The following is a 27,433-nucleotide window of genomic DNA, read 5'->3' on the forward strand; positions in this document are numbered from 1 at the left end:
ACGAAAATTCATCTTCATTAATCAAGTGCTCATTAGGCGCGCAAAAAGCAGATGAGGCACATAAAATATAACATACCCATGGACCCAAAGAGGTGCTGATTAATGATCCTAGTGGCCGAGGCCAGACTGCGGGACGGCATGAAAGTGGGCCTTCTGGCAGTGAGCAGTGACGTGGTGATTGAGCGGCCCCGACTCAGTCCCAGGGGTTCGTCGGTCGAGTTGCCGGTGTAGCCACCCTTGGTGAGGCCCTTCGACCCCTGCAATCAGATCAACACACTCAATAATTACGTACAGATTATTGCAAGTCTTTAAAATAGAAAAGAAGAAGACAATGAAATATTATGGAAAAAGTAAAAGGAGCGCATGATATGCTAAGCGAATGATCTTTTTGTGATTTAAATGAAAATAAGAGAAATTTGACGCATCAAAAGAGAAAAACTTGACAAAAAAAGTGAGCACATTTGATGTGGAAGCTAAATTAAGAATTATTAGTCGCATGGGGGGGGGGGGGGAGGTGAAATTCAAGATAAATAGGCTCTCGTGTATTTTATAAACCCAATCTTATTGCAATTTCTAAAGAAAAAGAAGCATAAGTTTTAGTATTAAATGATAAATAAAAAGTAATATTCAGTTGATTTAGGCAACCTGCGCATCACATCTATCAAGAATTTGCCTAGGTTTACATACTGCAGGCGTTGTAGAAAAATTTATATTTAGGAAAATTTTTATAGATCTGTGTTTCAGAAGTTTGGCCTTTAGTCGTTATGGAAATCTCAAGGAAGTTTGCTTTTTCAAGTTAATTATTATGATTATTAATAATATTTTCCCACTCAATGCAAGAAATTGCAGCTACCATTAAACGACAGGTAAAATAATATATAAAATTTTTTACTTCATTATGCTAGAAAATTTACCAATTTAGTAAACAGAATTATCTTTATCGTTCTAAAAAAAACTTCTGAACGCTTAAAACTGTTTTATCAGAACATCTCAGCCTGTGGAAATATTATTTCCTGAAATTTTCTCCTACTACTTCTAAAACATTTAACTTTCATTCCTCCATTAAAGAATCAAATCATAGTATGAATTAAATAAGACTAAAAATTGCGAGATATAAATTAAAAATTCAGTTTTTATATGCCTGTGAAAATTTCATTAAACCCAGACTGCTTTTTTTTTAGTAATACTCAACGCAAGAATCGAAAAATTTTAATGAATATCGTGGACATCGCAATCAAGGAATTAGCACCCTTAAACTTTGAGGATAATTACCATTTTAGTACCAGAAGTATTTAAAACTCGGAGAATTTCCTTAGCTTAGGTTATAAAAGTGTAATGTTGGTCATTACATTTTGTCCACTTTCATATTAAAAAATTAAAAAATAGCTATTCATAATTTTTTTGTTGAAAGAAAATATTAATAAATTGGTCTAGCCTGTGGTGATTTGGGTGAGTAAGGAAAGGAATTGTGATCGCAAAAGGTGCTTGGAGAAAAAGAGAGACCTGTTGGAAGCGCGTTTTGCGGTGCTTGGGCAGGTTGGTGAGGCTGCCCCTGCTGCGGCGGAGCTCGTGGTTGAGCGGGTCCATCTCGAGTTCGTCGTCGTCGGCTTCGTCGTCGTCGGGCGAAAGGGAGCGCAGGGCGTCGCCGGACGCGCTCTTGACGGGGCCGCGGTGGAGACGCGGCGAGTTGGGCGTCGCGAGCAAGTCGCCGGCCACCATCGAAATGTCGGCCTGCGACGTGAAAGGGTGCGTCCCGCAACTCGCGTACGTGTCCGAGCTGTCCACGCTGCCGGCCATGTGGAGCTGCGGCGCCGCGAAGGCGCCGCGCGCCGGCGTCGGGGGCAGCGCCATCGCTCGCGCCTTCTGCATCCGCTTCATCTCGAGGCACACGCTGCTCCGCAGATCGCTAGTCCCCAAAGGCATCAAGTTTTCGGCGTCGATGAATTCTTTGTAGTCCTGCAAACAGCCCTAGTTTTGCCTCAAGCGCTCGCAACAAGTTGTTTTTTTATAATTGTGTGTCTGTATTTTGGGACAGTAGAGGGGGTTCGGGATATTAAACTCTCTGGCAAGAACTGGTTTAGAGTGGTGGTTTTTTTTCATTGGTTGCTTTTATGGTTTTGTAAATAGACTAAACGTGTTTTTCAATATTTCTTAATTTAAAGGTGTCACGACTTTTGTTCTTCGCAAATTAAAAATAAAAAAATCTTTTGAGAAAAATTTGACATTGAGGAAATTTTAAAAATTTCAATATAAATCAGCATAAATTCATTATTATTCTTCTTCTATAGTAAAATTACTAAAAAATTTTATCTTAAGTATCAAATAAAATCCGACCGATAAAAAGTTTAAAGGTGAATTAATATTAAGCCCAGATATAATATTTCTAATAACAATCACCGAAAATCGTGGGTGGGCGTTCGTCGCCTGTTTACTGCCAAAAATGCAATAATATTCTTATGGGAGCGGTTCGGTCATTAGTTCCTGCCGGTTATTAGCGAGAAAGGCACAATGAGCGTCTGAAACATTAATGGGGTGTGGCAATTCCACCCTCTCTCTTGGAGCAAGAGTTTCTCGTCGGGTGCACAATATACTCACGCGCCCTTCCTGCGAAACGACGGTAATTATAACTTGCTGCTCTGCAACGCACCCAGAGAGATTGAGCAGCGCCGACGGAGTCTTTAATTTAATTAGAAAGTGCAGCTTGGTGAAAATATTATGCAAGAGGGCATTTTCTCAAAATCTTTGTGAAATAAGGAAATTTTGATTTTTGCTGATTTAATCTTACTCGCAAAAATTCTTCCCCAATTTAAATTATTTAAATAACATTTCAAAAAGTTTTCTTAATCAAACTGACAACTGATTTTGTATTTTTTCTTTCAATTCACTCCTCTAATTCCAGCCAGAGAGAAGGATAAAAAGAAGATTTTCCTAGTAGGGAACTATAGAGAAGAAGGCCCTAATTAACGTTAGTGTGAAAAAGGTTTTACTTTGTTAATAATTGACAAAGTAATATTTTTTCTGCCTCACAATTAAATTGTATATTAACTTACCAGTAGATTTTTCAAAGCAAGGACTCACATTTTCGGAAAGTTACACTGCAGGGGAGGAGTATTAATATATATATAAAATTTCCGTTAATTCTTTTTCCGTAGTCGGAAAAGGGTAAAGTATAGAGAAAGGGACGGCATAATCGAAAAAGAGAAAGATAGAGAGAGAGTTTGTACACATTTACATGCAACACTGATCGTATGTAGTATCCATTAAAAGTATACATGACACCAACAAATGAGAGAGAGCAACACATCAATATAGATGCAATATAAATTACCAAGGGCGCATAATTCCCCAAGAGAAGTATTGCACAGATGAAAGGGCATGCTATTTATATATACTTGCTGGGAGACACATAAATATAACTAGCATATTTTTTTTATAAACTAACCTCGCGTGGTTTTCTTTTTGGTTTAGTATAATAATTTTTTAATCGGGACCGGTCGTTTAGAAGATGTTAGTGTGTTGGCAGTAGTTTTGTTTTTAAACGGGTCTTATTTAAACGGTTTTTTAATAATGTGAAACTCACCTTATCGTTAGCGTCCTCAGTCACGGCGGTTGAATTATTTAGTAAGACAATTTGTTTTCCCTTAAAGGTATATGCTCCCTCCTCTCTTCCTGCTCCTATAAAATATTTAAGACGGGAATTGTCTTTGATGTTTGTTTTTATTTCCGCAGCGCTGCGTATTGCTGTTGATTGAATTTTAGAATTGGAGAGAAAAAGAAAAGGCCGTATTTTTGTGGAAAATAGGCCGGCGCTTATATATTTTGCAGAAAGATTATGTGTGTAAGAGATAAGGCTTTAAATTTATTTATAATTGTTCATTGTTTCATTTTAGAAGTGTACAGTAGTGGGATGTTATGTTTTAAGAGTATGTGTGTGTGAAAAGCATGGAAAAAAAACTTCTGTAAATCCACCGAGGGCTGCAATTTGCATAATTAATGCAATATTCCAAAATAGAGATAAAAATGATAAAGGTTTTTGCAATTATTTTTTCAAAAAATAATTTCCTGTTAATATTATGGATTCTAATTTCAATATTATTTTAAAGTATTATTTTAAATAAATGAGTGCAATGTAAATAATGAGAAAAATTTGATACTTTTTTTATGTCAAAATTCTCATAATTGTGGAAGATTCGTGTATTGGGATGCTTTCTGAATTGATTTGAGGACAAATAAATATTGGCAATTTTGGTGGATAGGCAGAAATCGCTTTTCCAAGTCGCTTATATAGTTACTGTATAGTTTAGCCGTTTACAAGTTAGCGTTTAAGTAAAACACACTCCTCATCAGTCGACAACAAACAACAACAACAATTTGAGAGTATAAGTAAGTAAGTAATTCCCAAACTATGATAGGCACACACGCATTCTCAGTTGAAAATTTCCCGATTGGAAAAATACACACAAACGAACGACATGCAACATGCAAACAACTAGATAAGGAGAGAAAAACGATGGCGGGGTGAGGAGAAAGAGAGAGAGAGATGGCAGCCATAAAACAGGGAGAAAGCAATAAAATTTTTATCGGCGGCCCAAATTTATATATGTATAGAGAGCTGGACGGAAAAACACGAAAATGCTGCGTCATAAAAGGTGGGCAATTCAGAGAAAAAGAGACTCCGAGTGCACGTAGGAAAAAGACACTTATTGAGGCATGACAGGAGTTGCGTGTCGCCGGTGAATTCTATATTAAGTGAATCTATCAGAAACGACCCCTAGTTAGATTCTCACAAGTCAGACACACTGCGCTATTTCTAGGACACTGACAATGATTTTTGATCGAGCCTTTATGTGAATGGAATAATTACAACACCCAGAACTAGTTCGGAAAGTATATAATGGGAGAAAACACGAAATTAAATCAAAGCTTGAGGGTTCAGGATGGCTGATTTTTGGGATTCAATGATTTCATGAAGTTCAATGGTGTGTGAGTCCTGCTGTTGAATAGGAGAATCAAAAATATTTTACTTAAATTCTGACACTGCCTACCGTCGCCAATCACAATTATTATTAAAACTATGGGAATCTAAGGACTGAGATTGGCTCCTAGTCTATTCGAGTTTAAAGCAATTCAGCCATTTTTTAAGTTTCTTATATTGATATGTCCTGTTGAACCATGCATGTACATATACTGTATTTGAAATTAAATTTACTGTAGGCAGAAAAGCGAGAGAGATGTAAATTATTTCAAACCCTAGAAATCTGTCTCTACTAATTAATATATTTTGTGAAAAAATTCTATACTCTAAGACTAATTTAGATAAAATATGTAATAAAGCAGAAGCTTCTGACTGACAGAGTTTTAGAGATATAAAAATATGTTGGTGTTTTCCGTTTGTCTTTGGTTCTGTTCTTCATGCAGTTCCCGTGTAGATATTTTCGCGCCATGCATTATTTTTAGATAATTTTGGGACGGTTTATTTTTAAATTTTGGAAATAAAGAAACACCAACTTTCACGAACACAAACTTCTGCGAAAGAAAAGAGAAGAATCAAGAAAAGGCCGAGACCTTTTAAAGACAGATTTAGAAGAAAGTGTTCGGGTTGAAAATTTTTATATTTATTTGTAGAGTTTGACTAGAGAGAAAGGGGGTTTCTTTGTTTCACATTAAAACAAAAAATCGCAGTCGGTAATGAATTACTACCTTTGAAGTGCAAAAGCAACATTCGAACTCACTGGGCAGTTCATCCACCTTGTCGACTTTCTTGTCTTTTGTTTTAGAGTCGTCCTTTTGAGAGTTAGTGTGCAATGAGGTACAAAGATGTTAGTTGACATGAAATATTATTACAATAGAAAAAAAACAAGTGATAAAATTTTTATACAAAATTACAAAAATAAAATGGAGGACAACTTCCGTGCTGGATTTTTAAAAATCTAAAGCAAATAATTAAAAATTTTAATCCAGCACAAAAGTGAAATGAATCCTCTCCAAAATGACAGATCCTGTTAAATCAATAAAGATCAAGCTTAGCACACCAGGCTCAAGGTTATAGCAAAAAAAGAAAATCAAACCGGACTTTTGTGGTGTATCTTGAGTGTGTAAAATGGATCTACATTTTCTATAAAAAAAACTTCAAAACGCCCGTGCGAATCGAAGTTATGCAACCTGCTGGCGAATTAAGCATGACCGGTTGCATAACGCCGACAAAAAAGCCGCATTTATTGATTTCATTTTACTGTGGCCAATCTAAAATTAATAGCCATAGAAAATTTTGGGTCAAGAAAATACTTAAAACTCCTTAGATTTTCAAAGCATTTAAGAAAAAAACTCTCAAATCTAAGAAAGAAATGGAAGCAAAAAATCATAGGTTTGATGTGTGTTTTTTTTAAATGCTTTAAATTTGTGTAAATTTTATTATTTTTGCTGATAATTATTGACGAAATGAAATCAATGAGCTTTTTAAAATAAAAATGTGTGTTTTTTTCTCCGGCTTACCTCACTCTGGCACACTGGGGTGAGCACCGTGGCGTCGCCATCGGCGCTGTTGACCGCCACGATGGGCACTTGTGCGTTGTTGGAGTGTTGAGGGGCGGTCGGGGGCACCACCTGCGGCGCCGGAATGTCCAGCAGGTGGAGCGGCGAGCCCTCGTGTCCGTCAGCGTGGTGCGCCTGGTGCAGGATTGTAGACGCAGTGGGCCCGCCAGCCACGCCCGTCGCCCCTGCGGATGGACAGAGTGGACAATTAGGGTCTGTCTGGACAGAGGGCGCGGCACAACAAGGGACACGCTTCTAACAGTCGGAAGAGAGATAGACCGAACTGATCAAATATGAGATTGTAGAGAAAGAGAATAAGCTGTGGGTTAGAGAATTTTTAATGTTAACAACTTGCGTGCACCTTACAAACCTACTGGCAAGTGTTTATGTGATCAAAGTTTGGAAGAGAAAACAGTGATTAATTTTCTATGATAAAATGGTTTTGAATGTTTTAAAAATTAAATTTCGGGTTTTGTTAGATTTATGGATCCTTCAATTCGTTACTGAGAAGATTTCAAGTTTCGTTCAGAGCAAAAATTTCAAAAGTGACTTAAAAATAGATTAAAAAATCAAATCTCAATAGAGGTAATTGAACGTTGGTTTATGGTTGAATGTGGAAGTGGAAAAAAAATTATGTATATCGCGATATATGTAAAAATTTGCATTCTCAATTTGTTGGAACATCTTTGAACATCAAAGGAAGTTTTTTCCAAAGTCAATTAAACTAGAGCTTCAAATTTGTGGTAAGACAAAAAGAGCCCCTGATTTAGAGTTTTGGTGTGCTAATTTTTTTCCCCCATTTTAAGATGTCAATATTGAAAGTTTATCGACAGCTTTTATTACTAAAAATTATCAAATTAAATTAAATAAATAAATACCCATGTGCTTTTTTAAAGCAGAATTTTTGCACACTATTGAAATTTGTACATGAACTTATTGAAATATCTCATAAACGACTTTCAGGATGTTTGTTAATCAAAATTGTAATTATTGAGAGAGAGAAACACGGAAACCCAAATTTGATTTCGATTCACCACAAAATCACCCTTTCTTTTTCTACTAAATGAAGCAAGAGTGTGTCGGAAAAGAAGCAATTAAGAAGATTTTTAGTAAAAATGTCGTGTTTATAGAGGTGGGGTATTTGTGGTGGAAGGCGAACCCTGCAAAACAGTGAGCGGCATCAGCAAGTGCTTGGTGCGGTCGAGGTGGTGCTCGTGGTGCGTACTGCAGCCGTCGCTCGGCTTGGGCGGCGCCGCGAAACTGTACTCGCTGCAGTCGTCGTCTTCGTCATCCTCGTCCACGTCACTCTTGGACCTCTTAGACCGCTGCTGGCCCTGCTGCTTCAGCTGCTGCTGCATTTGTTGCTGCGTGCCTAAACAAGCCACACACCCCTCCCCTTTATCTCAGCTTCTAGTGCATTCAATTGTGGTCATCAGCTTTGTGCTTTCAAACAATTACTTGCATTTCTTTTAGCGAAAATGCTCAATTTTTTTTTTTTTTTTTTTTTTTTTTTTTTTTTTTTTTTTTTTTTTTTTTTTTTGTAGTAGAAGTTCACGATCGAGGGTTGATTCATGGTGGATTGAATTTAAATTCGGCTTTTCCTCGATGGGTTTTTGTGAGTTTTTATTGTTTAAGAAAAACAATATCCTGCTCTACATGTTTCGGCTGCGGGCTGCAGCCATAATTCATGAGCTTTCTCGGCGGTGGTCGAGAGAACCACCGCCGAGAAAGCTCATGAATTATGGCTGCAGCCCGCAGCCGAAACATGTAGAGCAGGATATTGTTTTTCTTAAACAATAAAAACTCACAAAAACCCATCGAGGAAAAGCCGAATTTAAATTCAATCCACCATGGCTCAATTTTTTGTTGGCAAAATTTTTTAACATTTGAACACAAACAATTGAATTTAAAAAATGAAGGAAAACTTTTGTCCTAATTTAATCTATTTTTTTTTCTAATTTAAATACTCTCAATATTTGCATTATAAAAAGATTTTTCAACTGCTATTTCGTTAATGAAAGTAGAGTTTCTCTCAAATTTACTGGCTTTATATTAATATAAAATTCACATTTGAAAATTCCAATTTTTATTAAAATTGATAAAAATGCAAGAATTGATTAAAATACTGATTGCAGCGTAAGCAAGCAAAAGAATGAAATAAACGTATACATCCTTATAAAAAAAAAAAAACAATCAGGCAACTAAAAAGAAAAACAAGTGACCCGTGGTTTGGCACCGCGAGAGTCACCACTAACTAAGATAAAATTCTCACAGCGTTCTTGGCTCTGACATGAAAGAAAAGAGCGCAATTTCAAGTGCAGATCGGCGCCTGGTGGCCACGCCAGAATAATTTCACCGTCCCTTTTGGGTGCCATTAAGCACGGGTAACTTTTTTTATCCCGGCGCCAATATTAAAGAAAGAAGGCCAGAGGTGCTGCGGCACATATAAAGCAAGAAGAAGTGAAATTTGACCCGACCGTATAAATTTTCTTTGCGGTCAAAACGCCAATGGCGAGCTCGGGTCAAACGTGCAGCAGAATAAAAAATCCTTGCCGCAGAAGAATTTTCTCACTTGTTTTAGGAAAGGCCAAGTAAAATAACAGAGCGGTGATCGCATTATACGCGAGTTTGTTTGTTGACGTTGCGTGTCTTGGGAGTTTATTTTCTCTGCACTTTTGGGGCATCAGCACTTGAACGATGTTTATCGTTTTTGTCAAATTATTAGTTACAAGTGCGAAAAGAAGAGCCAAGAATGCAATAACAAAAAATCCATGCGATCAGTGAAACAGTGCGAAAAAAGTAAAAACTATCCCCGACTGAACTATAAATACTTTAGTATCAACTTTGCTGCAACTTTAATATACGTGAACAAAACACCAATCAAAAACACGTTTCAGGCAGGCACTGAAGCAATTTGGCAGAGAGACAGAGCGAAGATTGGAAGAAAATCTTGTTATTTGTGATATAAAAATCGAATTAGAGGCTGCAGGTGAAAGATGGAAAAGTTAATCAATGTGAGAGCGAAAAGAGAACAAGCTTTCAAGAGCAGGGAACTCTCCGAATGGACCGAATCATTTGGAAATGTACTTCTGGGAGTGCTTTGCGAAAAAGTAGAATAGAAAAGATGTTTCGTTACGATAATAGTCCATCAGGAGGTACGAGAGATAAACAGACGCTATTGGTATATATCCGGCTCAGTATTCCCTCTCCAACATCAATTACACACAAACTTTGAAGGAAGGAGGAAAATTACTCCACATTTATAAAAAAGAATAACATTAAAACTGGAAACAGGAATGAAGTAATTGAATCCTTCCGCCAAATATGTCAAATAATTAGTATAGTTTGAAAGGAAAAAATGGAAATTTAATTTTTGGAAATTTTAAACAAGGTAAATTAAAATCCAAGAGCAGTAAACTGCATTATATAATTTAAAATATAAGAGAAATTTTACGTTAAATCAATTCCAACCTAAACCGGAACTGACTGAATCGAAAAAAAAAATTAATTTGCTGTTTTTATTACTTTTAGAAAATTATTGTGTGCCGCCTCTGTTCACGAATGACAATGTAGAAATGCGACACTTTTTTTTTATTTATTTTTAACCATGGGCATTGATTCAGATGCTCAAATTGCAACGTCTTTTGTTTTAGGGTAATTTTTATTAAGAAAGTTTAAAATTTATTTTATATAAAATCTTTGAATCACTCTGCATGGATTGTTAATTTTTTTTCAATTCTACTTCTTTAATAAATAAATTTCCAAATTTTCCTAACAAGAAAGTGTGCCACGACAGAGGAAACTGAAAAGCAAATAGGTTAGTGAAGATCCAAGCAAGAAGAGTACGTTTCTTACACACACATATACGGAAATTACAACACTGAAATCGGTCCTCTGAAGTGGAAACTGAATTAATTCTAATCTAATAATAATTTATAACTGTGGCGCCTTTTTTTCAAGAGGCCGGTCGGGGCGCCAAAGAGGAGCCGACCGGCCTCGGTTTCGTTTCCACCGCAGACACGGACCGACGAACGTTTCGGATTCTGGTTTTCTCACCTGTGTCGACGATCACGTCGATGAGGTCCATGCTCTTGGCGAACGCGTCGCGCAGGTTGATGTGGTGGAAGGAGACAATGGACCCTTCGCGTTTGGCGCGCTCAAGCGCCTCGCGGCGCTTCAGTGCCTTCTCCCTTCTCATTTGGTTTTTATAGAACTCGGCAAAGTTGTTGACAATAATAGGAATCGGCAGAGCAATCACCAGGACGCCACAAATACAACAGACACTTCCTATTACCTTTCCAAGTGGGGTCGTGGGGTAAATATCACCGTAACCGACGGTTGTCATTGTGATACCGGCCCACCAGAAAGTCTCCGGGATACTGATAAATTTAGTACCTGGCTCCTCTTTCTCGGCGAAGTACGCGAGACTGGAGAAGATGAGCACGCCCATGGCTAGGAACAGCATCAGCAGTCCCAGTTCTTTGTACGAGTTTCGCAGCGTGAAGCCGAGACTCTGCAGGCCCGTGCTGTGGCGCGCCAATTTCAAAATACGCAAGATTCGCATGATTCGGAAGATCTGCACGACACGCCGCACGTCTTGGAACTGATCGTTCGCGTTCTTATTCGTCTCGACTAGGAACAGGGACACGTAGTAGGGCAGGATGGCTAGCAAATCGATCACATTGAGGCCGCCCTTGAAAAACTTCCACTTATTGGGCGACGCGCTGAATCGCAGCAGATACTCGAGTGTGAACCACGTTATGCACACGGCTTCGACCATCGCCAGCTGCGGATTGTCTATCACGATGCCGTGCTCGTCTTTCACTTGGAAACTCGGAATTGTGTTCAGAGTCAGTGCAATTGTCGACAGAACTATGAATAATATGGAGATAATGGCGATCACCTGAAATCAGACGTCAAAACGCCGCTCGCTCTAGTTAACTGGTTTCCTCAAAGAGTTCGTCCTCAAAAAATTCATGAAATTCAACACAACCTCCAGACCTACAACAACTGGAGTTGCTTATTTTATTTGGAAAATAAAAATAAAATCAGATAAAAATTTAAAACTAAATTTTTAAAAGCTCTGAAAAAAAGTAATCTGGAAAATATTTAAATCAAGTTGCCGTTTTGAATTAATCTCAAAATTTGTTTTTTCCTACAATTGAGCAAAAAATTTAATGTTTAATTTTTAATGCAAAATATTGAAACTCTAGATCTTTTAAAGAATGAAATTAAATGTTAATAGAATTAATGTGGCATTTAAAAATTGTTATTTAACTGCAAGTATAAAATTTTATTAAAAATAAATATCAATTAAAATAATTAATTAATAAGTAGAAAATAAAATAAGCAACTCCACTAATTAAACAGCTATAAATCAGTAGATTAACCTAATTAAAATGATTAGTTGCATTTTCTGAAGGTGAATGAGCTTTTATCGGGCGAACCCTGTTCGGAGTTTGTATTCATTGTCGCCCTGGTCCCCGCCCTCGAAGCCCTCTTGAGCAGCGCGCATTGTTGAAGCAGAGGCGCACGCAAAGCGGCAGTTTGGCCATCACGTCAGCTTAATAAATTTCGAGCCGCTTGCGTGTCTGCGCACGAGAAAGAGTGGAAAATAAAAGCTATGGTCTCCATTTGTTCGTATACTGTATAGAGGGGAAAATAATGCGCCCTGCTGCCGCTGTTTCGTAACCCGGCTATGGTCCTGAAGGGCACATAAGTATGTCAGTGGGGTTCACGAAAATCACTCGGACTGACAGGCCCAGCGTGCGGTGATTATGACGTCTTGAGGGGAGAAAAGTAGTGGCCGGAAGAGCAAAGAAAGATTTGGGGCCGATCGGAATTCCGTTTGTGGCAAAATTTGAAGGCGATAAAAAAATTGATTTTTAGGAGAAAAACGTATTTTCCTTGAAATAAGCTAAAAAAAATTGATAAAACTGAAAAAGATTTTCACGGATTGGTGTTGAGGAATTTTCTTCGGCCAATCATTACTTTAATCAAACTTATATAAAAATATTGCGCTGTGGCCCACGAGTTTTTGGTCAGAAATCGATTCCTTCTAACCTTTCAATTGACTTTTCAAATTATAAGAGTCCTCTTTTAAGTTTAATACCTAATTTGATGCTGGCGATAAAATTTAAATTTAAATTCCGATTTTCAATCAGCATAGAAAAATTACAAAAATTATTTTTAAAATTCAATTTTTAAGATCTTTATTTAATAAAATAATCCTTCCATCTTGAAATATTTAGTAAATACGTGCGCGTTTTAATTATTCAGGATTTTATGTCCCAGCAATCAGCAAAATATGGACTGCTTAAATTTTTGTTTTATATGAATCTGTAGAAAAACTAGGAGACGGAGTTGATAATGAACCACTGGTTGAGCTGCGAGAGAATTAACAGCCGCTCATTGTAATTATATGGACGAAGCCGATCCCCTATAACGATCCCAGCAGTTAAGAGAGCATCGTGTCGATAAAACCAGAGGACGTTTTTGTCCAAACTGCCGCACTTTCTGACCGATAAGGTATATTATTGGTTTTATACGATTTTTCGAAAGGTCAGAGGACCAGGACGACATGCGAATTTCGGCGCTGGTAACAAGAGCGAGCGGATATGCGTGGAACGATTTTATTCCTTCACAAAATCAATAAATGATTATTACATCAGTTTTTTTCTTTTTTTTTTAATAAAAAATTCTGTTCGATTTGAGATCGAACAGAAAGCTAGAGAATTGTTCAGACTCGTCAGAGTGTGCAGACAACAAGTGAACATCAACAAAACACCATTTCATATAGTCCCACCATCACCACCACTGAACACCGAGAGAAAATAAATATATAGTATAAAAACACCATCGATTTCACAGCAGCCCACTTAGTTTGTCGCGAGATAGCGAAGTAAGAGAGGTCGGAGAGAAATTAGAAATTATCATACAGCAAAAACACAAGCAGCGAGAGAGCTGATTGCAAAAAGCCGCTCAAAAATAAGTGGTATTTTCATTCTTTTTCGTGGAAACATGCACAGCTCGTCGTTCCGGTTAGCGATTGATTATTTTGCACTTGCGGACGAATTTAAAAATGTATAATACAAAAAAGCACGTCCAGAACAAAGGGCATAATATGTACTTTGACAGGTGGATTTATCACACGGCATATTTCAGACATGCACGTGTTAGTGGAGAGAGATGTGATATTTAGAGTGGTTTGCTTTCCGGTGCGGGAAAACTGCTGGAACATCGACGTTCCTGAGAGTGCAAAATTTTGACTGGAGATTATTTGACTGTGACTTTGCTTTGTTTGCACGAGAAGTGACAAGTGTAATGTAGAGCAGGAAACCAAGAAATTTTTAAGAAATGAAAATTAAATTAAAAGTTAGATTTTAAATAAATGTAAATATCAAATATTTCACCTGAAAATAATACAGCATCTGTTAGGGGGAAAATAAAAAAAGTTAAGAGAAAATTAAGTTCTAGCGATCTAAAATTTAAAAAAATAATAATAATAAAATAATTTAAAATTGATCAAAATTTTTTCATCAAAACGTTCATACACTATGGTGTAATTTTGTAGAACTACAAAATTCTAAATTAAAAAAAGTGAGGATTTAGAATGAGAAATTAAGTCAGTTTAAAATGCTAATAACAAATTTAATGATCATGATTATTTTACTCTTTTTTTTCAAACAATTTGTTATAAACAATAGTTTATAAATAATTTAACAATTACTTTCCTCCTTTTTAAACTTTTTTACTGTTATTCCTAACAAATTTTAAAGTTAAAATTGGTTAAAATAAGTTGCTTTATTCCCCCCTTACAATTAAAAATTAATTCTGTGCAAAAGATGCTCTCCAAAAAACTGTCACTCTTAATCTCTATGTGAGAAAGTGTGCCAAAAACAAAGCAACAACCAACAGTACCTCTCCAGAAATGTAATCGATTTAAATCTATTTAAAGCCTTGATTTCTTTTTTATTTATCTAAAAAAATTAAACTCCGAGATCTTGGCGGCCCGGTCGACGTTCAGCCGAAGAATATTTATATAATTCGCAGTAGATTCGGTTCCGTTTTCTTCTTGTCAGGCAAAAACTTTTCAGCCCGTTCAGAGATTTTCCGGTCAGGGTCGACGGTTGGGATTGCGGTTCGACTAGTGACATTTGCCCCCGCGACTCTGCCGCAGCAGAGCCTCCACCTCGCCCACCCTCCGTGAGAACAGGAGAGTCGCGACCCAGCCTCGGCCTCTTCGGGGTGGGCGCCCCTTTTCAAGGCCGCGACTGGGAGCGTCTCGGGTGAATAATACTGCAGGAGGTATCATTCCTGTGAAGCTGGTCATTGCTCAAGCCCTTTCGCTATTACGCCATTATTTGTTAATTGAAAAGTTTAGAGGGAGGAGAAATTTGAGAGGTTAGTCCAGAGCTAGGAGAAGTAGCAGAAGAGGAAGCAGCGCCAAGCTCCGATCACGAACGTCCACAACAGAAGAGAATCACGTCAGTTTTGTACAAAATTATTATTTTTTTCCACAAATTCGGGAAAAAAAGATCATTAGAAACGGAGGAAGTGAGAAATTATTGCCAATGTTTGTTTAAGATGATTTTTTTTTTTTGCTCGAACTTCCTTCGTCTCCGAGGCTCAAAACACAAAGTCATAATAATCAGATGGATTATTCCTGGAGTTATTATGACAAGAGAGAGAGAGATACGTCAAGGCGGAACAAAAAAAAACGGACAAGAAACACACGCAAGCACAAAAGGAGCAGAAAATATTTATAGTGGATCAAATCCGAAAGAATTCTGCGCCTTTGATGTTGGGACACTCAACATAATCATGATATCAACATCAAAAGTGCAACAAACGGACAAGCACGCAATCAGCATATTAAATCGTGGGGAAAACAAATCAAATAAAAAGGTCTTTGGAAGGGAGAAGGAACACCAAAAATTATTCAAATATTACATAAAAAAATAATATGAAATTTATCCTATTCCATAAAAAAGTTGCTTTAATCTGGCAACAAAATATAATTGCTAACGTTGGACCATCTCAATAGTTAAAATTTGTAAAAAGTAAAAGCAAAATTATTTAAGGTTAACATTGAAAATTCTATTTATACACAGAAACTGAGTGCTTATGTTAAAAATTCATTTATACTAGATTTTTTCTTTGGGCCAAAATGAGAAATTTGAAAGATTTTAAGGAAAATTTCCATCCGTTAAGGATTAATTTTAAATTTAATAAATTAGATAAAAATAAAAATCATTGTTAATTTAAGCTGTAAGATTTTCAAACTTGGATTATATTGCAATTTATTAATAAACTAAAAATTAAAAAAAATGACACAAATTTAAATTATTATTATATAAAAATTATAAGAATTTTTTAAGTAAAAATTCTCATTCAGAAAATTTATAAATTAAGATAGATTTTTTGTCAACTTTTGTTTCTTCTTCAACAATTAATTTTTAGTTTCCAAATCAAAGTAAATTTTTATACTTGTAAAATCTGTTGGTTTCTGAAAAAGGAGAAAAAAATGTAAAAAAAAGACATTAATTAATCATAAATGTATACAATTTTATGCAAAAAGGACAGCTCTGACAAGGAAGAGTTGTGGTGTGTAAAAATGAGTTTTCCAGAGGTGTGATTTTGTGTGTGTGTGTGTGTGTGTGTGTGACATTGTGGTTGTTGGTGAGTGAGTGAGTGGTGACAGTTGTTTATAAAGCTTTTCCTTCACTACAGAAAAGGTATGTATAATTACAGAAAAGTGAACCAGGCTGCTGATTTCGATTTTTCGGAGCCGCGAGGGGAGCGGTGCGATATTTCTCATTAGCCGGCCCGGGGGCGGAGAGTCATCAATCAGTGCCGAGCGGAAAAAACAATGGACAAAGTGGCTGCCATCGGAGAACCCTCTCGTTTTTTGTCCCTTTTCGCGCCGTTGTACTTGCCCGTGCACTCAGCACGGCTGCATTCAACAAGTAATGCAGCACCTGTTTGATTGCATGCACTTGGCCCGAATGCACAGCCCCTCTCGATGTGTGAGGGGTGGCGAAATTTATGGCTCTTGATCGGATGGGTTTAAATTGCACAGGTCCGCTGAGAGTAAAGGCTTAGCGACAAATAAATAATGGTCTTCGGTTGCGCCAGCTTAACAGCAATAACATGTACAAAGCTTAAATTTTTCTTATTAATTATTTTAATTACTGTACAAACATTCCTAAAAATTTTGTCTTAATTTCAAAATAAAATTACTTCCTTTATTATATATTACAGAAGTTACATTTTTTTTTTTTTAAATTTCATCCCTTCGAAAAAAAGTCCCTATAATTTAAATATTTCCATTTTTTCAAATTTAAATTCATCAGCAATTAAATATTTAATTCATTTTTTTATTGTCAAGAAAATTAATGTGCTCTCTTTAGGTGCAGTTGAGATTTTTTTTCGTTTAATTTTTTTCCAGTTGGAAACATATTTATATAATATACTTTTTCATTTGTAGAGACACGCAATCAACAATTCGTGTCGCTTTTGTCAGCGCGACAGAATTTGTTATAATTTTCTGTCTGGCGTGAAACCTCGCCGTTAAGGTATAAAAAAATGACCAGATCTCGCACGCACACACACGTGTGTGCTCCACACTTTTGTGTAATTGAATCCAACTCGTCCGGGCAGGGAAAAATCGAGCGCGTTTTAAATGAATGTCAGCTGTGAAAGCAATTTGTTCCTTCCTGCAGCTGGGCATAAATTCTGCCAGAGAGAGAAATGTCGTGCGTTCCTATTATATATGCGGCTCTGCTACTGCGACATTTTACTACCGTCAGAACACTCTTGGCATTACATTTTTACCCACTCTCCGAAAGTTGGTTTTCGTCCAAAAAATATTCCAACCGAGCACTTTCACTTTCCACGGGATGAAAATTTCTTTACATCCATTTTATTTTCTATTATTTTCACTTTCTTAAAATGTGGAACGAAAAATATTTTGCACCATTCTCAGAAAATGATCATTAAGGTGATTCTTCTACGGGGTTTTGGCCAAAACTAGAAATGCTGCAATGGATTTCAAATGATTCAGATTATAAAAGTTGAACTATTGTGTGTTAATGTTTCAAGTATAGAAATGATTTATTTTCGACCCATCGCTTCTTTACAAGGGGCCAAAGTTATGTCCGAAGGTCGAAAACGGGTAAAAATCCACGTTTTTCTACCTTCTTATGCTGTTAACTTTCCATTTTGCAAAGTGAACTATATTTTTCTAGATAGCTTTCGATTCGCAAGGAGATACAGTATCCAAAAAAAGCAAAAAAATTATAACTCTTCTGTCATTTTATCAACCCCTGAGAAATCAAATTTTTTTAATTTTAACGGGCCATTTATAAATGCTATTTCTCTGCGGGTGATAAAATGACAGAAGAGTTATAATTTTTTAGCTTTTTTTGGATACTTTAACATCTTGCGAATCGAAAGCTATCTAGAAAAATATTGTTCACTTTGCAAAATGGAAAGTTACGAGCAAAAGAAGGTAGAAAAACGTGGATTTTTACCCGTTTTTGATCTTCGGACATTACTTTGGCCCCTTATAAAGAAGCGATGGGGCGAAAATAAATCATTTCTATACTTGAAACATTAACACTCAATAGTTCAACTTTTATAATCTGAATCATTTGAAATCCATTGCAGCATTTCTAGTTTTGGCCAAAACCCCGTAGAAGAATCACCTTAAAACAATTTATGATTTAAAATAAATGCTATGCCGGTTGCATAAGTTGTTATTCTTGCAGGCGCTCGGTTGTAGCATTTATAATATTTGCCGAGTTTTTCTTTATTTTATGTTGATTTTTTCTGCTCCATTTCCAATTGCAAAATATTTGAAAAGCTATGCACTTCCAAAGTTATTCAACGTAACATTATTTCTGCTGGAAAACTTTGGAAGTTAAAAAATCCTTATAATTTTTGAACGAAAACAATTTTGTAAGCAATCTTCAACTTCAGGATTTTTATATTTTTTTTTTTAACTCTTCAGTCACTTTCAAAATATTTTTAATTCTTGCAACTTTCCCAATGGTAATGTAAAAAGAACAAAAAATTGAACATTACAAAAATAGTACCTAATTTTTATAAAATAGTATTTTTAACAAAAATAAGAGATTTTCCAGTTTTTTCCTCAGAAGTTACTAAATTATTTGGTGACCTAAATTAATCACGATCTGCAAAGCTGGAGCCCAGCAGTTTGAAAGGAAAGTGGTGCGACGCAGTAATTGGATTTTCGTGTGTTTGCGCACAGGCTGCAGCGTTCGGTCGGAAACAGCTGAGAGGATTGATAAAGGGGCCGCGCGCGAATAATGTAATCAATTGTGACGTCACGGCCCGAGAGTGGAGGCATTTGTTTTGATTATTATTCCACGGTGCTCGGGAATATGGTTGCCCTCTCTCGTAAGTGGGGGTGACGTCACGGAATTTTCGTATTAGCGCCACCGAGGGGTCGCTCCACTTGACCTTGCACCCCATTATTCGCTCGGCAAGCGATTTTTTCCAAAGGGGTGCATGACTGGGTCAAAAGTAGTGACGGCCGATAAGCCGTGCTTAGGCCCTTGATGACCGAGTGATTTGTTCGCTTCGGCCATTAGCACTGGGGCTTGGCACAACTTTTTTTACACAACAAAAAACGGTACAAGAGAAAAACTGTAATTAGTGAAAATGCTTCAACTGCGTCATGTGTTGCGTGTTTTCCAAAATTACAAAAATTATTAATTAACTGTTATTCTTTTAAGCAGAGACAAAAATTTATTACTTTCCAAGAATTAAAAGTTCAACTCTAAAGGGACTTTCAATTCCAAATTTTAAGGGCAAAGGAGTGAAAATAAATACTATTAACAATCAGAAAATGAATCTTAGTAAGTTCATTTGAAGTATTTTACAGCTGTCGGCTTATTTTTTGAATTAGAAATTCTAATGTTTATTCGTCAGATAAAAACCTGAAAAAGGATTGATTTCAATTCTTTTCAATGAATAAAATTTTTACTGAAAATTAAAAAAAAAATACATAATTTTTTTCTCTTTTCATCCCAATCTGATGTTATTTACTCTTTCGCAATCAAAATTTCTCTTTTCTCGGCACACACCCTCTCAAAAGCCGCGTGGTTCTCGAAAAAGAGGCGTTATTTCACAAGCGGGGGTGGATCTCGAGGGCCTCATTAGTCGGTGAATGCGCCGCTGTGAGCACCCTCGACCCCAAAACCACTGTTTTTGGCAGCAGAAACAAACTCTATCCACGGAAATTTGTGGCCTTTATAAATATATAAAATTAATAATTTTGTTGCGCGTCTTTATTAAGGTTTTCCTTGCAGACGCCTGCAGGGTGGGGTGTGGTGTGCTCCTTAACCTTTTTGCGATTGACGTCACACACGCACACTCGTAAACTGCAGCCGAAAGTCGCAGAAAAAGCGGTGGCGAGTGGATTTGCTCTTTTTGTTGTTTCGGGGGCGACAATGGATGTGGGCGAACACCCTGCCCAGTATACAATATGCAGTGTAGCCAGTGGAAATACAGTGGACCGACCGTCTGGCTGCTTTTTCGGCTGGAAAAGGGAGAGAAATGTGTATGTACGCAATAGGGCGTATAGCATGGAGCTTCAAAGCCGGCTTATTTGCCGGCTTTTGTGAGCGACAACTATTGTACTTTGTCAAGTGGAAAAGCTTTAAAAGATATTGTCATATTTTTACATGATAAAACGTTATAATTTTAAATAAATTGCCAAATTTATATTTAATTCATGAAATTCGTGTATTTTACTATTTTAAATAAGAAATTTAAGTCCACAATGTACTGGATACAAAATTTTTATCATCATTTAAAATAATTGTTTTGTTTTTGTTCTAATTAATTATTTTCGAGTTCAAATGTTTTTACATTTTCGGGCTATCAGAACTAAAAAAAAACCACTGTTAACAAAAAGGACCACTGAATTCCTCAGTTTTGTACTAATGGTTGAAGAATAAAAAATTTAAACACATTGGTTTCTACTTTTCTTCTGTGCTCCAACATCAAACATTTAAATAAATAAGTTTCGCACAAATAAAATGAGTTAAATTTTAAGTAAATAATTTTGGTAAATCTATGAAAACGATTCACCACACAAAATTTTTAAAATTTCTTTTACTTTCTTGCATTCGCAAGTTTTTTAATTTGCTATTTTGAAACTTATTTTCCTCCGCAGTGCCGAGAATGTGATCTGACAAGGAATTCGCTCACTTCATTAAGGCTCGTTTGGCAAAGAATGCCCCTTTTCTTGTGAGACATACTGAGCGACCGGCCGCACACACTCTTCTATCTTGTCGCCCCGTAGGTCGGTCGGTAAATAGACATTGTGCGGCGCTGAATAATTGTTTCCTTGACGTGCCTGCCTTAATTGAAACTCGCTCTGCATGCAAATAGGGGTAGGTCCGCCGATGGGGGGTCTCTTTGGTGTCGGAAACTTGCTTTCCTAGCTCGCCTTTCCTTCCTTCCGAGTGGCCCCTCAGTCACATTCCTGATACTGAAATTTGGCGGGCACTTTTTTCGCCGCCCAGTGTACAGATCGATTTTCCTCAAAGCAAGCATGCAATAGGTCGCTCGCTGCTGCTGCTGGGCACTGTCGCGTGGTGCTTCCTGCCCACGAGGTGCCACACAAAGCAGCCAGGTCTCTCAAGAGATGCATTTTTTGTACTGCAACATGTTACTCCTTCCTATGCACAGAGTCTTTGCACTCCTTTAAAAAAAAAATTGAAATAATCCGATTTTTGAACATGAATTGCTCTGCTTTTGCTCGATTTATGATTTGTAATGAGAGGAATCCAAAATTTACTCATTTTGATCAACAGAATCACAATTTTTCAATTAGTATTTCCTTTAACTAAAGTTCGAGTTTAGAGTTGGTAGAGGCGAAAAGAATTGTGGTGAATCAAACTTTGATACTCGATAATTTTTATCCGACCATTCCCATGAATATTAAATGAATATATCAATTAAAATCATTCCAATTTTCTATGGAATAGCAAATCTAAATTTGTGTCTGCAACAAAAAGCTGTGAATTTTTGAACTGATTTTGGCTGCTTAATAATTTCAATTGAAATATTTTTAATGTTTGTATGAAAATTCCAGCTTGTATTTCAGTTGGTTTTAACATTTTGCACTTAACAAAAATTATGCAGTTAACCCGGTAATTTATTTTAATGAAACCATTTTGGTTTATCAATTTTTTGAAAATTTACAATTTTTAAATTGTAGACATTTTTCAACTAGCAAGATATAGTTTGCAAAAATTGGCAAAAGTCAATTTGAAAAAGTAGGCATAAGGCAATTTTTGAAATTTATCCAAGGACACGAATATGTAAGACAAATTCGCAGGCGCCTCTGACAAACTAAGAGGCGTGCGAGCTGGGGAATCAATCACCCGCCGTTAGTTGGATACATTGCACGTACGTCCCATTGAGCGCAGCCGAGCAATCCATCAGAAGGAAATCGTTTGTTCCGAATTCGCGCATCTGCCGCCTCCGAGCGAGAAGATTAATATTTCGAGTTTGCCACTTTTGCTTGAAAAGACACACGGCGGGCCAAAAGCTGCATCACACTGCGGCACTAAATTATGGACGCTTTTGGGAGAAAGAGAGAAAATGTCTCGCCAAAACACACACACGACCCAACGTGTGTGTTTTCCAGACCATCAAATAATTCTGCGCGCTGTAAAATTGCGTCCGACACCTGACGCAGTGCTACACGCCTGGCGCCGGGGATAAAATGGATAGGCGCAAAATGTGTTGCCCCAGTTGCTGCGCCTCTCATTATTACTTTTATGTTTTTCGTGCTACGGCCCTCGTATACCCCCTCCAATGCGTCTTTTTGTAATTTATTTTCAAATTTGACCACAAAATGTAATTTTTTTTCATATTCATAATGTGATTATTCAATTTATAAAAAAAAATTCAAAATATAGATTTTAAAATGGCAAGTATGGAAGAAAAATGGAATTAAAAAAAAAGGATTGTGAAAATAATTTTGGAGATCTGTTTTTCCAAATCGACTTAATATTGTACGGTTTTCAAATTAACTTTTGAGATTTTAAAAGGAATCAAATGAGTTATTGCAGAAGATATTTTTTCCATTTAAAACAGTTTTTACGTTGATATTTTAAGCACCAGGTTCATTTCCGTGGTAAAGAAATTCTCAATAAGTTCGTAGAAATCAGTAGAAATAAAGTTTAGTCCGAGAGAAAGTACAAAAAATTGAAAAATTTCTTTCGCCTGTGTTGATCTCCATCGCTCGGCCTTCCGGTAATGCGTGTATGATGGCGGAGTTGCAAAGAACAACAAGCGGACATGTTTGCGCCATTAATGGGCAGAAAGGGCTCTTTTATGTCCCGGCGCTGCAATGTTTGTGTTTGGCGACATCAGATCAATTTTCATTTGCTTCCAGCTGCTTTGAATGCAGCGGCGTGTTTGTGTGTGTGAAAAATGACGGCAGCTCATCGACCTTAATATTTCTCAACGCGGCCGACCACCGCGATAATTTGATCTCGACAGAGAGATAAGCCGTGAGCTAGTTTTGACCCAGCGAAATATATAATATAATAGACGTGTAGGAGCTTTTAAAAGTTCCGATCTGAATCATTGTAGTTATTAAAAAAATAATGTAATTTTTAAATGTAAACAGATGTACATAAGTTTTCTAAAGAAAGAATAAAAAAAATTGTCATTAAGATTCACTGAAAAATTTATTGGAAAAATTAACCAAAATAATAATGAAACTTTTCTTCATCCTTTAGTCTTTGGTAATTTGAAAGTAATAATAGATGTTTATTACAATATTTACTAATTTTTAAACCTTGCAGCTCTAATTTTAATCAAAATTATGTTCAAATGAATGAATTTTTACTATTAAATACATTGTTCTAAATTCTTTTGTCGTAAAACTGCTTTTCGAAGCACATTTTGACCTTTTAAAATGTCACAGTTCACTGACCGTGGTCTCAAATGGCAGCCTCAATGACAATGAAAAAAAATCAACCGGCACGAAATATCGCACTTTTGCCTGAAAATATATGTAGTGTGTATGATATGTTCGGGTATATGACTTTTTTCCTTTGATTACGATTTTTTGTTGATGTTTATCTCAGAGGTGGTGTATGCATGGTATACATTTAACAACAACACAGAACAGAGAAACCAATAAACGGATATAACGGAGGGGGAGAGAAAGAGTTTGGGCAGAGAGAATTAAATTAACTCACCCGGGCCGCGAGCGAGGTGTTGGGCTTCTCGAGCAGGTCCCAGAGGAACTTTTGGTACTGGGCGCATTTTCCGTCGCCAAAGTCCTCCTCGTCGCGTTGCCGCAACGACTCGGCCTCCTTGCGCATCTCCTCGTGGACGTGCTCCTTGCGCTGGTGGTACTTGTGCTGACAACACGACTCGAGGTACAACTCGTCCACGCCCCAGTACTCGAGGTCGTCGCTGAACGCCAGCACGCACATCTCGTCCACCAGATGCAGCTTGCCGGTGCGGTAGAAGTTGAGGATGGATGAGAAGGACTTGGGGTGACGGTCAAAAAAGTACTCATTGTCCACCTAAAAATTATAAATAATAATAATAAATAATCACACCTGTAAATATTTTAAATTCGGAAAGTCTACAAATTTGTATTGATAAAACGTATAAATTTTGACCGAGAAACTGGCACTCTTATTTCTTAAGAGTGAAAACTGGGATTCGCTTTTTTCCACCAAAAACATTCGAAGCTGATACAAGCTCTACGTTTATACTTAAAACCTGATTCGTTCTGCAAATTATCGCTGAATTTCAATTTTTCAATTCTTATTTTGAAAATTGCACTGCAAAATTTTCTTTTATATATGTGGAACAAAATTTCAATTGAAATTAAAATAAAATTAAAGAAAATAGTTTTTCCAGATAAATATATTTGCAAGTGAAAGATACAGTTATTATGTTATAGGAAACTATTAAATTTTTAAATTGATTATAATTCAAAGTCTTGATTGAAATTGAATGGGTTTACACAATGGGGTTGATTTAATTGAATTTATAGAAATCACAGATCACAGCTCACTTTCCTTAAGACTCTATTTCATTTGGCGAAAAAAGCAGGTGAACCTCCAATGAAAAGGTGCTCAAGTTTGCAATAACGATTTTAATCTTTTGTTAAATTATGTCTGTTGAAAAAGGTCTTGCTGAGGCTTTTTTTAATAAAATATTCTTAATTTTCTTAGTCTCTGAAATTATTATCATATGTGCAAAAAATGAATTTATGCAGTTTCGGATTAGTCGATCCAATTTTCAAAATCATAATCAAAACTCTGAATATTTGATGATGGAATTGAAATTTTTCTGATATATTATCAAAGTTGAAAATATTTATCTACAATTCTATTTATCGGCATAGTCAAATCAAGTGTTTACAACAATAGGTGCAACTTTTAGCAATTGTTGGAAAAAATTTAAAAATCTGACTACGATTATTGTTGTAAAGAGTTGATTAGATGACTCTGTCAATAATTTCAATTTTTATAAATTATTTTTTAGAATAAAACATTTTAATTTATACTGACCAGCGAGTAGTCGTCGCAGATTTCAGTGATGGCCTCGTGGGTGGTGCAGTCGCGCAGACGTCCGAGCCTGGTGTGCGGCAGGCGCTCGAGGGTGCGCCACAGCACCTCGTGCTTGACGCCGCCGACGTTGATGACGACGCGTCGGTTGAGCGCGCGACTGCGCATGATCATGAACGGCTCTGGCGGCAGCGACGACATGGAGCGCGAGTGCGTGCGCTGCATGGCGCCGACGGCCGGCGGCGACGACGGGAAGGGCGCGTAACGCACCTCCTTGACGCCGCCCTCCATCTCGTCACCCTTGGCCAGCTCCCACTTGATGGTGTTGGTCGGAGCGGCCGAAAGTGGCGCCGCCGCCTCCGCCGCCACCTCCTTGCTCTCTGCGTCGCCCTCGGACATCCTCCCTCGGCTGCCGCTCAGCCCTTGTCCAGGTACCCTGTGCGTGGATGCTTCTTCATAATTCTACGCAGCCACTCATTTTGATCTCTGAAACAAAACAAAAATCCAGCAAATATTTAAAATGGGAAACAAAAGCGTTCGGGTTTTCCTAAGAATGTTTTTTTTTATAATTTTAACTTTGTTATTTTTCCCCTTATTTGATAATTTCAAAGTTCCGAAAGTTACTTTATTGATACATTATCAGGTGATTCCTGCCAATCCTAAATAAATCATTCATAATGATAAAAATGTATAATAAAAATTATATAACTATATTAAAGGAAATAAATGACTCAACAAATTATCACATTTACACAAATTACGTTCAATACACACTGCTTGTGAGAAGCATTTTAATGTAATATCCACTTTACAGGGTTAAATTAATTTAAATTCAATGCATATTATATTGGTAGAAATCTAAGAATTTTAAACAATTAAAATAATGAAGTTTTAATAAATAACTATTGAGTAAAATATTTAAAAAGTATAATTTATTTCTTATAATAAATTTAGAGCTAAAAATTTAAAAATGTTATTTTTAAACTGTTTATTTATATGCAGGCGTACAAAAAAATCTTAAACACACTTTATTATAATTGTTTGGTTTTTTGGCGTCACACAAAAAATGACTAAGCTGCATGACATGTCCTTTAGTGAATTTTTATCTCCGGCTCTAAAACGAGTTCTAACTTTTTAACAACGGCGAGTGTTTAAAGCCATCTGATTGAACTTCAAGTCACGCGTGTAAAAACGCTTGGGCTAAATGTCAGCTGAACACCAGTCACACCGCGTGCAGATATTTCGTGACTGCTCATTTTTCGTGTGTCTCTCTCGTGTTTAAGTCGGGCGCGATACCGCGATAGTGTTCCTTTCGCGAGCGCTTCGGCGCGGCCGTTTTTTCTAATTTTCTCGTAACAAGTCTAATCCCCTTTGTATAAAATAGCGGCGGCGGCGGCGGCTTAGGAGGGAAAAGAAGGCCGGGCAAGTTAAGCGTGGTTCGTGAATACAAATCAGTTGAGACGACGTTGTGGGATCAATATGGGGGCAGATAGCACTCCTCGGCCTTTTGTTGTCCATCACGATTTTTCCGAGAGAGCATCAGGGATGCACAAAAGTAGGCCGCGTGTTGGGATAGGGAGGCATTCCGACGGCTAATGGGGTTAGGCAGGGCAAATATTTCCACATCGCGAGGCCTCCGAGATTTATACAATTTGCGGGGCTGCGAGAGATGAGAGCTAGGAATGCCTCAGCCCGTGGCTATTGAATATTTATCAGGCCACACGAGACATGAAAGAGCAATGCGAGAGAGGTCTTTGAATTAATCATGTGCACCAGTTCTACAATCGACTTTCTTGAATGATCTAGGAAATTAACTTTGTGCGTTATAAAAAGGCACGTAGACAGAAATTGAAATTAAAAAGTTTCTTCTATGCAGAAAACCAAAATTTTCCCCTTTACAAACTAGTAACTTTAGTTATTTACCAAATGACCAAACATTTCTGAGAATAAACTATTTTTATTATATTTATTTTCAATTGCTTCTTTAATAATCTCTACTATAGATTCGGATTTTTTAATCTCATCAATTAGTCCTGTTTATCCTTTATTTCCATTGATATGTCTTGCATTCTATTTTTGAGGTTACCCAATTCCTAGAATTTTAAAGGTATGCAACTGGTATTACACTCACGTTACGCAGATTGCCTAAACCAAGAGCTGCAGGCGCGTTTCGTCTTTTAACACAAACCTGCAGACAATGGCTAATGGCTCATGTTAGAATGCAACCCCTAAAGTCAGAGAGTCTATTAACTAGATTGAAAATGAAAGAAACCTTCAATTGTTTGGTGGGATTAAAAATTGCAGCGCATTTACAGGAA

General features: G+C 36.9%; 1 protein-coding gene across 4 annotated transcripts in view; it reads right to left on the reverse strand.

The window, feature by feature from the left end:
• The window catches only part of LOC132205635 (potassium voltage-gated channel protein Shab), a 58,026-nt gene that overhangs the window by 4,246 nt on the left and 26,347 nt on the right, over positions 1-27,433 (reverse strand). Inside the window, exons 2-10 of one of the 4 annotated variants that reach the window (XM_059634830.1) lie at positions 25,119-25,601; positions 23,787-24,119; positions 10,588-11,434; positions 7,691-7,903; positions 6,493-6,716; positions 5,733-5,784; positions 3,581-3,675; positions 1,504-1,956; positions 77-257 (exon numbers count right to left, since the gene is read on the reverse strand). In XM_059634830.1, coding sequence (XP_059490813.1) covers positions 77-257; positions 1,504-1,956; positions 3,581-3,675; positions 5,733-5,784; positions 6,493-6,716; positions 7,691-7,903; positions 10,588-11,434; positions 23,787-24,119; positions 25,119-25,514 — 2,794 coding nt within the window. In that variant the 5' untranslated portion in view covers positions 25,515-25,601. Of the gene's footprint in view, positions 1-76; positions 258-1,503; positions 1,957-3,580; positions 3,676-5,700; positions 5,785-6,492; positions 6,717-7,690; positions 7,904-10,587; positions 11,435-23,786; positions 24,120-25,118; positions 25,602-27,433 lie in introns of all 4 variants that reach the window. The other 3 variants (XM_059634832.1, XM_059634831.1, XM_059634833.1) reach the window with 3 other exon arrangements.

The sequence above is a fragment of the Neocloeon triangulifer genome, unplaced genomic scaffold, assembly GCF_031216515.1.
Source record: "Neocloeon triangulifer isolate White Clay Creek 2 clone unplaced genomic scaffold, ASM3121651v1 ptg000003l, whole genome shotgun sequence".
Classification (NCBI taxonomy): domain Eukaryota; kingdom Metazoa; phylum Arthropoda; class Insecta; order Ephemeroptera; family Baetidae; genus Neocloeon; species Neocloeon triangulifer.